This window comes from Schistocerca nitens, chromosome 9, assembly GCF_023898315.1.
Source record: "Schistocerca nitens isolate TAMUIC-IGC-003100 chromosome 9, iqSchNite1.1, whole genome shotgun sequence".
NCBI lineage: Eukaryota > Metazoa > Arthropoda > Insecta > Orthoptera > Acrididae > Schistocerca > Schistocerca nitens.
The window spans coordinates 433,236,294-433,251,754 of NC_064622.1; the positions used below are offsets into that span (position 1 = coordinate 433,236,294).

The 15,461-nt window shown below is 39.1% G+C and overlaps 1 protein-coding gene across 1 annotated transcript in view; it reads left to right on the plus strand.

The window, feature by feature from the left end:
• Positions 1 to 15,461, plus strand: part of LOC126204421 (uncharacterized) — a 270,652-nt gene that overhangs the window by 243,671 nt on the left and 11,520 nt on the right. The window contains exon 23 of the mRNA XM_049938808.1: positions 786 to 879. Coding sequence (XP_049794765.1) covers positions 786 to 879 — 94 coding nt within the window. The remainder of the gene's footprint in view (positions 1 to 785; positions 880 to 15,461) is intronic.

Consider the following 15,461-nt stretch of genomic DNA (forward strand, 5'->3'; position numbering starts at 1 on the left):
TGGCCCAGTGCCAGGACACTAAGTTTGTAAGGTGGGCAAAGTAGGAATCTGGTACCATGATGGAGACCTGAACTTGTGACAGATACTGGCAGATTCATGTGATCCCCTCATCTAGCATAGCTCCAAGTCTTGCTAGAACGGCTGGGCTGTGAATGAAACTGCTACCAAAATGACAGCTATTTACACAAGATAACAGTGCACCTGTTATGAAATTCACTGCATCTAGTTATGTTCTTGATAACACCACTGGAGCCCTTTTGTAGAGAAATCTCCTTGCCTGTTCTGTGAATTATTGCTGCACTTACAGGTATCACTGAGTGAGTGGGTCTCAATAATTCAACAGTCCAGTTCTTACAACCAAAATGACAACCCACTGTACATGGCAGCTACTAGTAGCTGCTGCAATTCTCCACCACATATTCCCATCCCACAGATTTTCCCATAAAATGGTAGCAATGAATAGCAATCTATCCTAGTCTCCAACATGCAACACTAACAGGCAGCATTCATTCTTGTGGTAGACAGTGGCCATAGGTGCTTATCTACATATTCTGAATTACTATTCAGCTGCATTTTTTGAACTCTTTTTACTCTGTTTATAAGATTTGCTACAACCTAATGCTGCAATGTCATTTAAAATATCTCAATGATCAGATATATATTTGGGTTGAAGGGTGTTTACAAAGACCATTATTGTTAATCTGTTTATTTCATTGTTCCTTATATCTTGCAAAAAAATAATATCTTGACAAATAGAAATTATAAGAAAGTCTTTTTGTTCACAGGTATCAAGGTATGGAAGAGAAATTGGATCAATATCCTATTTATGGAGTAACAGTGGGTGAAGTAGAAGTTGATATGTTAACAGGCCAGTATGAGGTGTGCAGACATTTTTGATAACTCATGATTCATTTCACATCATAGTTAAGTATTAAGTAGGTCTACTTAGCATCAACCCTTCATGTTTAATTTCTGTTTCCCACATAGGAAAAATACCCTCTGATGTTGTGTTGTTTTATTGCTATAATTTTTATAGGAGAATCTGATTTAGTGCAATATTCATCCTGTCTATGGTGCAGATGTAATCCTTGTAGTCTCCATGTAAGTGATTTTACTACTCTGTTTTTTGCTGTATTTTTTTGTAAGAAACTGCATAAAAAGGGACAAAAAATTAAAATATTTTAGTATGAGTAAACACTGTGCTTTGGATGTTTAATAAAAAAGTAATGAAAATGGCACTTTGTGTGTGTGTGGGGGGGGGGGGGGGGGGTTGGTTTGTGGATAGGGGTAAATGCAATAATAACTGAGGGTCCTTAAAACTGGCTGTAAACAGATCATAAACATCTACCAGTAATAATTAGAAATTATAGAACAGTAACATTCAAAGTCAGGATTAGAATTTTATCATCTCATTGTGTACATAAATCATTGAGTTAATGTGAAGGGGACTTGTCGATGTAGGTAATATAATTGATAGATGTACAAAGTGCAAAGAAAAACCTACATTCATTTCCATTTATGAATATTAGTACCGGTACCAGTTTCTTACAGTAATCTACAAAGACTGTCAATTTATTATAAGTTTTTGTAGTCATATACTGAATGCATGGGAATATAGTTTTAATCTATGAGAAGGGTAACATGAAATTTCCTTTGTTTCTAGTATCACACTATGTTGAAAATGATGCCTTTGTATTGTTATGTATATAGATATAGAGTTCATAATGTAAATACATCGAATACTCATTTACATGCCATAAAACGAGGTCAGCATGAATACCTAAGCTTAATATTACATATATAACTAATAACAATTTTTTGAAGTAATAGTATCCTATTTACACTACTTACATTCACTCAAAATGTTATTCTTTGTCTTACAACAGATGCAATGTAGCTGTTATTTATTTATTTATTATATAATGAGAACTAGTACAACTATACAACATTTGTGGTCAAATGTGCACAACAATAAACTCATGCAATTTACATCTTCAGATATAGTTCCCTAATCTATTTAATTGCTTCATTGAAGCATGGCCAGTGTCCTTTATTGTTCCTTTGTATGCTCAAAGGGGACAGTCAGCAACAATATGGTGGACTGACTGTAAGGTAGCACTACAGCTACAATTTGCACAACCTGCACATTCCCACTTGTGAAGTAGATAATTGCATCTGCTTTGTACAGTTTGAATCCAGTTCATGGTCCTCCATTGATGCCTGGGGAGACTGAATCCTTGTATCTGTGTGGAAGAGTTCTCAAATAGATATTTTTTTGAATACTGATGACTGCTCCCACTGGATTTTTCATGAATCATTGACTTTGTAGGAGGACCCAGGAAGGTTGTTTGTTGTGTGCCATTACAGTTTCCTTGATTTCAAGCATTGGTATCTGCTTGTGCAATATTTCATTGAATAGGTAGCTGAGAAATATTATGAATGCTATCCAAATATTCAGGAATACTTCGGATCTTCTTAGATCTGGTGGTGGGATTCTGCTGGAAACAGAAAGCCATAGCATGTTCATACTCTGAGTACATCTCATAAATATATGCGTGAACATTATTGATCCAGAATGAAAATCAGCACCCAGCAACAGAGTATGAATGGGACAAGTCTGTGGATCTTAAAACATGAGCATTAGGTTCCCATGAGGTCCCATCAATTTTCTGAAGCATGTTATTTCTCATTTTGACTTTAGCAGCCACATTTGGAAGACGCTGCATTTAAGTTACACTTATATCTAGTGTTATTACTAAGTATTTTTGTTTACTACTGTATGACAAAACTTGGCTTCCGAATCCGATTTCAAGTTTGAAATCTGCCCATTTGCTTAGGTGAATGCAGATATAATTGTTTTATGAGGAGTTATGTGAAGGCATCCCATTTCACCATCAGGAAAGTTGGAGCTCTGGGTGATTGTAACTGTGATAAGCAATTTTTGTAGTGTCCATGTCACTTGTGTTGGGCAGTATTGTCATTGCAAATTGAAGATTGTTTAACTTGTTTGCCAAGTAGTTTATGTGAAGAGACCATGATAAGATTCTTTCTACAATTATCCCCAGGAATTTTACAGAATTTGCTTTTATGGATAATTTTAACAATATACTTTAAATGAATGAAAATTCCATTACATGTCAAGACACTAGAGAGGTAATTGAAAACTGAATCATAGCTTAACATTGGTAGCCTGTATGGAAGACTAGTTTATGGCAGGGTCCAAGCACTGTCTTTGCTATTTTGACAGTTTATATCTGATGTCTAAAATTTAGCTATATCTCAGAAAACAATTCATAATTTTGGAGCTTTGCAGGGTAGCCGCATGGTCTAAGGCACCTTGCCATGGTTTGTGTGGCACATTCCATCGCAGGTTTGAGTCCTTCCTAAGGCATGAGGGTGTGTTATCTTTAGTGTAAGTTAGTTTAAGTTAGATTAAGCAGTTTGGTCCCATAGGAACTTACCACCACTACCATAATTTTGGAAGAATCTAAATTTAGGATGATATGGTAACATAGCATAATGTGAGACGGAAGATGAGATGTTTTGGTTTAAGTCTGCTTTCTGGATTAATGACCAAGACTATATGTGGTTTTAGGCACTTGGTCACACCCACTTATGCACCTATTTGGTTGCCCCCTATCCCTACCCTCAGAAATACAACACAGTTAATTATCACTCATTAAACAAATTAATTGAAAGCACATGATTTGAAAACAAAAAGTGCACAGCTATACCAACAACTAGATTAATGTGGCATTGAAATTGGAGCAGGACAAGAAGGTAGAGAAGTGCGAAGTATATGATAAGAAAACAAATATCAGGTGTGTTTATTTCAGTGATTTGAGTTAATGCCAAGGAGGAGGAATACACAAGAAGCATCTGAAATAAAATGCCATTACTTGCCTATGTCCTAAGTGTTCTGGAAATAGGACCAGTGGTACCAAAACAGTGACTATTTATTTAGTAGATATTTGTTATTACATTTTGCTTAAATTAATTTCTTTATAGAATATATTTTTCTTTACAGTAAGATCTTGTTTGTTAACTTTGAAAATCTGTCACTAAAGCCAATATTTAAATTTACCTATGAATATTTTTCTATGTTTACAAATTCATTGTAAACAAATTACATTGTGTATCATGTACGAATTTATGTCTTAGCATGTACATTGATGAGCCAAAACATTATGACCATCTGCTTAATAGCTTGTTTGTCCATCTTTGGAACAAACTACATCACTGATTCAGCAAGTCATGGATCTAACAATGTGTTTGTAGATTTTTGGAGGTTTGTGGCATTAGATGTGTGGCGTAGAGCACCATAAATATCGATATTTGTTCTGTGTATAAGTGTGCTATCTTTGAGGAGAGGGCTTTGGGGAGGATGTTGGCCACTAGCAGCAGTTAGCATCCGGACTTGTATCTGTGTAGAAGCAAAGTGCTAATAAATCTGTATCTGAGAGAATTCTAGTTGTTTATGTACAACTATATCATATTCCCTCATATGTATGTGCACAGGTCATGTAATTCACGTAAGTAATGGCCGCTGATTTGCCTATGCGGTGACGGCACCTGACAGTGACCCAGATGGGTTCCATAGTATTTACAGCAGGCTACTTTGGTCCCCAAGACATCAATTTAAGTCCACTACAATGCTCCTCAAACCACTGCAGCATGGTTCTGGCTCTGAGACATGGACAGTTACACTGCTGAAAGATGACATTGCCATCGGGGAAGACATCAAGCACAAAGTGATGCAGGTGATTTCAGCTGTCAGTCTGTATTTGATTACTACCACAGGTCCCATGAAAGTGCAGGAGAATGTCTCCCATAGCATAATACTGCTATCACCAGCCTGCATCCATGTCATGCTGCACGTTTTGAGCTGCTGCTCATCTCAATGACAGTGTCTGTGGAGACAACCAGCAACCTAATGTAGCAAAAATGTGATTCACTTGAAGAGCCAACATGTTTCCATTGACTGACAGTCAAATACTGATGCTCCTATATCCACTGCAGTTATAATTGATGATGTTGTTGGGTCAACATGGGAACCCGTAGGGATTGTCTGCTGCGGACCTGCATGTTCAACAATGTACAATGGCCTGTGTGCTCCAAAACACTTGTAGATGCACCAGCATTGACTTCTTTCAGCAGAGATGCCACAGGTCATCATCTACCTTACTTTGCAGAGCAGAGAATCCAAACCCCACATTCTGTGGAGAGCTTTGGATAACCAACCATTCAGTGCTTAGTATTTCTGTAGATGCCCATGACAATGGCACATTAACATTCAAGTGGCGTCACTATTTTCAACATACTGGTTCAAAGGCTCTACATAATAACAATCATTCTTTTGTCAAAGTCGCTTATCTCAACAGATTTCCTCATTTCCAGCCCATGTCTTCACTAGGGTGATTCCCTGTCTGTGTCTGCTCCTCTTGCATACTTTTGTTACTGCATCATCTGCCCATAACACCACCAGGTGGCAGCCAACGTGGCAATGGTCATAACATTTTGGCTTATCAGTGTATGTATGGCAAAGACTTAATAATGGCAGATATGAAATTTCAGATTTTTCCTCCTTAAAGCAGGGGTCTGCCAACTGTGTATTGCAGCTCCCAGGGGCATAATGGCCTCTCAGCAGTGGTATCGGGACTTTTTCATGAGAATAATAATCTGGTTTATTTTCTTTCTGAGTAAAGGAATAATGTCTACACTACCAATGATATCTACTTGGCTAGCAAGTAAGGGCTGTTACTATGATAATGTGGTAGATGGCATTTGAATTGTACTGTGCAACTTATTTGCATTTATTCAGTAAAAATCAACTTGAAAATTATTTTTGTGGAATTCAGATCATTTCTAATTACTGTTTGTCCTCTGTGATTTGTGTGTCTCTGTCAGAATGGTCAAATTTTTAAATATAAGTACAAAATATGATATTTCAAATGTGTCATGTGGGAACTATGATGACAGTTACTTGAACTACAGTATTACATGTATTACTGTTGGAAAGGAAGAATGACCACAGTGTCATTTTTTCCAAAGCCCTAGCTTTTGAATTCATGCTTCCTAATAAAATGAAACAACATGTCGAGTCAAATCCTAGTAGTTTGGTAAACAAACCATGAGAACACATTTTGCACAAGGTAAAAGAAATGACAATAAAAAACTTCACTAAGTAAGCTACAGTTTGTACTACAGAACTTCTTTCATCTTTCAAAGTTTCCTACCCTGTATCAAAGAGCAAGGAACCTTCCACCATAGCAGAAGACCTTATTTCTCAACTGCTGTGGACATTGTACATCTTATGATAGATGTATCAACTGCCAAGTAACTGGCATATGTGGCTTTGCATTAGTTTTCAAAAACCCAATGTGGCAGATGACCTTAACGATCATTTAGTTGAAAAACTTGCTCTTTGTTATTTTAGCTACATGTAACTACAATTATGTACATGTAAGCGCTACTACACTCTTTAATGGAAGAAAATAATATTAACTGGGAAAATTGTGTAGACATGTGGACACATGGAGGTCCTAGAATGGTTGCTGCACCATGGTTTGTGAGCTGTGATCCAGAAAGAGGCTCTTCATGCTACTTGGGCACATACGCCCTGCCTTTCATGGCATTTAATCAGTGACTGAAGTTGTAAATGTCATTAAAAGTCAGCCATTTAAGTCAAGATATTTTCAACAAATGTGCAGTAATATAGGGGCTGAGCACATTTCTCTAATTTATTACAACAGCTCTCACTGGCTTTCGTGCAGGAATATCACGAAAAAGGTGTATGAACTCATGAATTAAATTTGCTCTTATTTCAAGAGAAACATTTGAGTTCCAAGAAGTTCATAGGTACTGACTTTGTTTTGAGGCTAACATACATTTGTAATATCTTTGAACATTGAATTGATCACTGCTTCTGGACATTACAGAAGAAATTGATCAACACAACAGGAGCAAAGATTCTTTCAGTACAGAACTTTTATCAACACCTGCCAATGAAGAACAAGAGGAATTTATTGATATTTCTTCAGACTGCAAACTGAAATTTAAGTTCATTTCCTAAAAAGATCCTATGAGTTTTGATACATTTTGCAACACCTTACTTATGAGATAGATTGTTGAGAACAGGTAATCATACAAATGAAGTATAGATCTTGAATGAAGTGGAGAAAGAGATCGAGTTTTCAATCTTGTGCCAAGGTGATGATGAAGTAGCAAACTTATCTTTCTCATTGATTTCATTGCAAGAATAAGATGTGATAACTTCACCTCCATGTCTGAAAGAACAAATATTATTGATGATCCGCATCTGTATGAAATAACTGGAATTTTATTTGCTGGCTGCAAATTCTTCACCATCAGCTGTATTAGGTTCAGATGCACTACCTACTAGTGACAAGAAAATTTGTGCCAGAATGGAACTCTAACCTGGATTTCCCACCTATCACAGTCAGCAAATAAATTTAAAATAATTTCATACAGCTGTGGATTGTCAATAATTTTTGTTCTTTCAGACATGTGAGTAAAATATTACAATATGATGATAACAATGGTGGTCTCAAGTTTTAGTCTCATTCTCACTGCACGGGAATCCAATTAATAATGAGCATTAGATGGTGAATATTGGGGGCTATGGTATAAGTAAGTAGACTGTGACATATGAAGGTTTGGATTGGTCCAGGAAGCATATGCAAACAGCCAAAATGGTTGAGGCAAAATCTTGTGATATACAGGAAATCCAGGTTTGAGTTCCAGTCCAGCAAAAATTTTCACATGTCACAAATAGATGGTCAACTTGCTTAAATAAGATCCTCATATTAATGTCAGGGATTTTAAATAAATGAAATGAACCAAAATTTGATTCAGGTTTAAAATTACAAAGGTTGTTTAGTGATATTTTCTGAGTATTTTGTTATAAAGGGGTGAATGGTTACTGGTGGCTCCTCACAGAGTGATTCCATTTAATTTGATTTCTTACCTCCATTTATCTTTGTATAAGTATTTCACTGAAAATATCTCCAGAATACAGTAAACATTGATGGTAAGTTTCAGGTGTCTTATTTGGAAACAAACATGTTCCATTTACTCACTGTTCATTCTGTCGAAAACAGCATTGACAACTATATTCTTCGCCCTCAATCTTGTATCCAGCACTGCTTGGTCTCCCTCAGGTTTTCTGGCATTATCAGATCAACATTAACAGTTATACCATTTATGATCTTCCCCCATGAACCATGGACCTTGCCGTTGGTGGGGAGGCTTGCGTGCCTCAGCGATACAGATGGCCGTACCGTAGGTGCAACCACAATGGAGGGGTATCTGTTGAGAGGCCAGACAAACTTGTGGTTCCTGAAGAGGGGCAGCAGCCTTTTCAGTAGTTGCAGGGCAACAGTCTGGATGATTGACTGATCTGGCCTTGTAACATTAACCAAAACGGCCTTGCTGTGCTGGTACTGCGAACGGCTGAAAGCAAGGGGAACCTACAGCCGTAATTTTTCCCGAGGACATGCAGCTTTACTGTATGATTAAATGATGATGGCGTCCTCTTGGGTAAAATATTCCGGAGGTAAAATAGTCCCCCATTCGGATCTCCGGGAGGGGACTACTCAAGAGGACGTCGTTATCAGGAGAAAGAAAACTGGCATTCTACGGATTGGAGTGTGGAATGTCAGATCCCTTAATCGGGCAGGTAGGTTAGAAAATTTAAAAAGGGAAATGGATAGGTTAAAGTTAGATATAGTGGGAATTAGTGAAGTTCGGTGGCAGGAGGAACAAGACTTTTGGTCAGGTGATTACAGGGTTATAAATACAAAATCAAATAGGGGTAATGCAGGAGTAGGTTTAATAATGAATAGAAAAAATAGGAGTGCGGGTTAACTACTACAAACAGCATAGTGAACGCATTATTGTGGCCAAGATAGACACAAAGCCCATGCCTACTACAGTAGTACAAGTTTATATGCCAACTAGCTCTGCAGATGATGAAGAAATTGATGAAATGTATGACGAGATAAAAGCAATTATTCAGGTAGTGAAGGGAGACGAAAATTTAATAGTCATGGGTGACTGGAATTCGTCAGTAGGAAAAGGGAGAGAAGGAAACATAGTAGGTGAATATGGATTGGGGGGAAGAAATGAAAGAGGAAGCCGCCTTGTAGAATTTTGCACAGAGCATAACTTAATCATAGCTAACACTTGGTTCAAGAATCATAAAAGAAGGTTGTATACCTGGAAGAATCCTGGAGATACTAATAGGTATCAGATAGATTATATAATGGTAAGACAGAGATTTAGGAACCAGGTTTTAAATTGTAAGACATTTCCAGGGGCAGATGTGGATTCTGACCACAATCTATTGGTTATGAACTGCAGATTGAAACCGAAGAAACTGCAAAAAGGTGGGAATTTAAGGAGATGGGACCTAGATAAACTGAAAGAACCAGAGGTTGTACAGAGTTTCAGGGAGAGCATAAGGGAACAATTGACAGGAATGGGGGAAAGAAATACAGTAGAAGAAGAATGGGTAGCTCTGAGGGATGAAGTAGTGAAGGCAGCAGAGGATCAAGTAGGTAAAAAGACGAGGCCTAATAGAAATCTTTGGGTAACAGAAGAAATATTGAATTTAATTGATGAAAGGAGAAAATATAAAAATACAGTAAATGAAGCAGGCAAAAAGGAATACAAACGTCTCAAAAATGAGATCAACAGGAAGTGCAAAATGGCTAAGCAGGGATGGCTAGAGGACAAATGTAAGGATGTAGAGGCTTGTCTCACTTGGGGTAAGATAGATACTGCCTACAGGAAAATTAAAGAGACCTTTGGAGAGAAGAGAACCACTTGTATGAATATCAAGAGCTCAGATGGCAACCCAGTTCTAAGCAAAGAAGGGAAGGCAGAAAGGTGGAAGGAGTATATAGAGGGTTTATACAAGGGCGTTGTACTTGAGGACAATATTATGGAAATGGAAGAGGATGTAGATGAAGATGAAATGGGAGATAAGATACTGCGTGAAGAGTTTGACAGAGCACTGAAAGACCTGAGTCGAAACAAGGCCCCGGGAGTAGACAACATTCCATTAGAACTACTGATGGCCTTGGGAGAGCCAGTCATGACAAAACTCTACCATCTGGTGAGAAAGATGTATGAGACAGGCGAAATACCCACAGACTTCAAGAAAAATATAATAATTCCAATCCCAAAGAAAGCAGGTGTTGACAGATGTGAAAATTACTGAACTATCAGTTTAATAAGTCACAGCTGCAAAATACTAACGCGAATTCTTTACAGATGAATGGAAAAACTGGTAGAAGCGGACCTCGGGGAGGATCAGTTTGGATTCTGTAGAAATGTTGGAACACGTGAGGCAATATTAACCTTACGACTTATCTTAGAAGAAAGATTAAGAAAAGGCAAACCTACGTTTCTAGCATTTGTAGACTTAGAGAAAGCTTTTGACAACGTTAACTGGAATACTCTCTTTCAAATTCTGAAGGTGGCAGGGGTAAAATACAGGGAGCAAAAGGCTATTTACAATTTGTACAGAAACCAGATGGCAGTTATAAGAGTCGAGGGGCATGAAACGGAAGCAGTGGTTGGGAAAGGAGTGAGACAGGGATGTAGCCTCTCCCCGATGTTATTCAATCTGTATATTGAGCAAGCAGTAAAGGACACAAAAGAAAAATTCGGAGTAGGTATTAAAATTCATGGAGATGAAGTAAAAACTTTGAGGTTCGCCGATGACATTGTAATTCTGTCAGAGACAGCAAAGGACTTGGAAGAGCAGTTGAACAGAGTGGACAGTGTCTTGAAAGGAGGATATAAGATGAACATCAACAAAAGCAAAACGAGGATAATGGAATGTAGTCAAATTAAATCGGGTGATGCTGAGGGGATTAGATTAGGAAATGAGACACTTAAAGTAGTAAAGGAGTTTTGCTATTTAGGGAGTAAAATAACTGATGATGGTCGAAGTAGAGAGGATATAAAATGTAGACTGGCAATGGCAAGGAAATCGTTTCGGAAGAAGAGAAATTTGTTAACATCTAGTATAGATTTAAGTGTCAGGAAGTCGTTTCTGAAAGTATTTGTATGGAGTGTAGCGATGCATGGAATTGAAACATGGACGATAACCAGTTTGGACAAGAAGAGAATAGAAGCTTTCGAAATGTGGTGCTACAGAAGAATGCTGAAGATAAGGTGGGTAGATCACGTAACTAATGAGGAGGTATTGAATAGGATTGGGGAGAAGAGAAGTTTGTGGCACAACTTGACTAGAAGAAGGGATTGGTTGGTAGGACATGTTTTGAGGCATCAAGGGATCACAAATTTAGCATTGGAGGGCAGTGTGGAGGGTAAAAATCGTAGAGGGAGACCAAGAGATCAATACACTAAGCAGATTCAGAAGGATGTAGGTTGCAGTAGGTACTGGGAGATGAAGAATCTTGCACAGGATAGAGTAGCATGGAGAGCTGCATCAAACCAGTCTCAGGACTGAGGACCACAACAACAACAACAACCATTTATGATCTACAGCATTCTTTCAGTATAAAATGTTTTCCAGTCTAATTTAAATATTGGTCAAGTTTTATATGCATGGATTGGTTTAAGATGTTTATGTTTCCATCATTTGTGCATACAAAATATTGACACACTAATTTTATGTTGTCATTTGTTATTTAAATTAGTTATTTGTACATGAAACAAGATAACTCTTGAATGAATTTTTCAACATGCAGTGGAGTTTACACTGATATGAAACTTCTGCCAGATCAAAACTATATGCTGAACTGAGACTCAAACTCAAGAGGTTTGCCTTTGGTGGCCAAATGCAATACCAACTGAGCTACCCAAGCACAATCATAATGCATCTTCACAGCTTTACTTCCATCAGTACCTCATCTCCTATCTTCCAAACTTCACAGGTCCTGAGTTTGAGTCTCAGTCCAGTTCACTGTTTTGATCTGCCAGGAAGTTTCAAGATAACTTTTACCTGTGTGACTGATTTAGAACTTTAAGATTTGAATGTTCTAGTTCTCCTTTCATATTTTAATTCTTCTTTTGTCATAAGCCTGAGTCTTCTCTTTTACACTGCCCCTTTCTTTCCAGTAGCCATCTTTGTATCCAGTTACAACTTTTTTCGTTCATTAGTTGTCCATTGCTCCTCTATCTGGATCTTTCTTTACAGTATTATCCACACACTTGATCATCCACTATCATTTTCAGCAGTTGCCCTGTCTCCTTAGCTGTATTTGTAGAATATAAAGAGTGACAGAGGAAAATGTCTGCAATAAAATTAGACTGCACACAACATTTTATTTGTGACAATGACAGTATGCTGTAACAACACAGGGAGGATACCAGAAAGAAGATTTGGGGAAGCTTTATCAATGACTGTTGTATGACATTAGCTTCTATTCTTCTTTCTTGTACTGCATTTGATTGCTTGCTTTTTAGTAATAGATGGTAGCATTGAACACATTTAATTGTATCTCATATGATACAGCAAAATGTTTTGGTAGGCAATGCCCTCATCATCAAGTCGCCAACACACAGCTCATATTACTATACTATAAGACTAAAAAAGTGTAACAACACATTTTTGGCATTCATAAAATAAAATAAAACAAATTTCTCTGTATTTCCTTGTCTTGCATTAAAATAGTCTGCTTCTGTCCTTGTCTCTGGCCTTGTCATTCCAATCACACACTGCAAGTGTACAACAGGTGTCTCCATCATTCCCATGCACCAAATGTGTCCACTTGATGCCTCTTCTGATGCTCCAGCACAGTTATGAGCTACTATGCCAGAGGTACCACCGTGTATGCATTGCTACTAATACAACCTCAATGCCATTCCATTGATTACATACCTTTAGTTCATTTTTGCTATTACTTCCATGCTGACCTCTAAGAGTGCTATACTATAGCTACTACATCTATGGAGCATTAGATACTCATACCTGTCAAAAAATCTGATTTCATCTGCACTTTAAGAACATTGTCATATTTCTGAATACACAAATGAGAGATAATGGAATAAATGATTAATGGCAAATCTCATATTAAGATGTGAAACAAATACTAACAAAGAGATAGAGGGGCTGGCCAGTACTTAGCTCAGCTCAGTACAACCGATAGATTCACAAAACAGAACAGGAAATTTACATTCCTAGCTTTTGGAACTTTGTTCCTTCATCAGGGAGGAGAGAGGGGGAAAAAGGGAAGAAGGGAAAGTGGATTCAGTTACTCACAACCCAGGTTATGAAGCAACAGGGAAAGGTAAACAGGGAGGGTAGCAAGGATGGAGGCATGGTTGTCAGAGGGAAGCCAAAGATATTCTACTGTTAAGTACTGTGCCAGATTCAAACCAAAGAGGATGCATACAGAAGTAAAGAGGTATATAGTATAAAGATATACACAACTATGTAGGATGAAAAGATGCGTGAGTGGCTAAAGAGGAAAGGGAAAAAATTGAAGACTGAAGAGAACATGGGAGTGAGGTTGGTTAACGTAGGTTCAGTCCAGGGGGATGGCAGGATGAAAGGATGTGTTGGAGTGCAAGTTCCCATCTCCGCAGTTCCGAGGGATTGGTGTTGGGTGGGAGAAGCCAAATGGCATGTATGTTGTAGAAGGTTCCTAGGTCCCTAGAATTATGCTGGACGGCATGCTCTGCTATTGGGTATTGGACATCTCCTAGGGGGACAGTTCTTCTGTGCGCATTCATGCGCTCAGCCAGTTTAGTTGTCATCATACCGATGTAAAAGGCTGTGCAGTGCAGGCATGTCAGCTGATAAATGACATGTGTTGTTTCACATGTAGCCCTGCCTTGAATTGTGTATGTTTTAGCAGTAGCGGGACTGGAGTAGGTGGTTGTAGGGGGATGCATGGGGCAGGTTTTGCAGCAGGGCCGTTTACAGGGATAGGAACTGCTGGGTAGAGAAGGTGGTCTGGGAATATTGTAGGGTTTGACAAGGATGTTACGGAGGTTAGGGGTGCGACGAAAAGCAACTCTGGGTGGTGTGGGGAGAATATTGTCAAGGGATGATCCCATTTCATGTCTTTACTTGAGAAAGTCATATCCCTGGCGTAGTAATTTGTTGATGTATTCGAGGCCAGGATAATATTGGGTGACAAGGGGGATGCTTCTGTGTGGTGTGGGGGTAGGAACATTGTTGTTGGATGTGGAGGGATGTATGTCTTGGAAGATCTGTTTATGGACAAGGTCTGCAGGATAGTTGCGGGAGAGGAAAGCACTGGTCAGGTTATTGGTGTAATTGTTGAGGGATTCGTCACTGGAGCAGATACGTTTGCCATGAATACCTAGGCTGTACGGAAGGGAGCGTTTGATGTGGAATGGATGGCAGCTATCAAAGTGAAGGTACTGTTGTTTGTTTGTGGGTTTGATGTGGACAGAGGTGTGGATGTGAGCTTCAACAAGATGAAGGTCAACATCCAGGAAGGTGGCTTGGGTTTTGGAGAAGGACCAGGTGAAATTCAGATTTGAAAAGGGGTTGAGGTTATGGAGGAAATTAAGGAGTGTTTCTTCACCATGAGTTCAGAGCACAAAGATGTCATCTATAAACCTATACCAGGCCAGGGGAAGCAGCTGTTGGGTTTTCAGGAAAGTCTCCTCCATGCAGCCCATGAAGAGGTTGGCATAGGACGGAGCCATCCTGGTTCCCATGGCCATTCCCCTGATTTGTTTGTAGGTCTGTCCTTCAAAAGTGCAGTAATTATGGGTGAGGATGAAGTTGGTAAGTGTGATAAGGAACGAGGTTTTTGGAAGATCTTTGGGTGGGTGTTGGGAGATGTAGTGTTCAAGGGCAGAGAGACCATGGGTATGTGGGATGTTTGTGTAAAGGCATGTAGCATCTATGGTGACAAGAATGGTTTCAGGTGGGGGGGAGTGGGAATGGACTTGAGGCGTTCTAGGAAGTGGTTTTTGATGTAGGATGGGAGTGTGCAGGTGATAGGTTGGAGGTGTTGGTCTACCAGAGCTGAGATATGTTTTGTTGGGGCTTTGAATCCTGCCACAATTGGACGGCCAGGATGGTTCTCTTTGTGGATTTTGGGTAATAGGTAGAAGGTAGGGGTATGTGGCTCAGGTGGAATGAGTAGGTCTATGGAAGCCATTGTGAGGCCTTGTGAGGGACCTTGGATTCTGCAGCTCAGTCTGGATGGAGGGAATGGGATCCTGGGTAACAGCTTTGTAGGTTGAGGTGTCAGAGAGTTGACGCAGTCCTTCCGCCACATACTCCACATGGTCAAGTACCACAGTTGTGGAGCCTTTATCCGCCAGGAGGATGACAATAGAGTGGTCTGTTTTCAGCTCAGGATGGCACGGGATTCAGCTGGGGTGATGTGGGGGGTTGTCGGGATGTTCTTCAAGAAGGACTGGGAGGCAACACTGGATGTGAGGAAATACTGAAATTTCTGCAAGGGATGGTTTTGGGT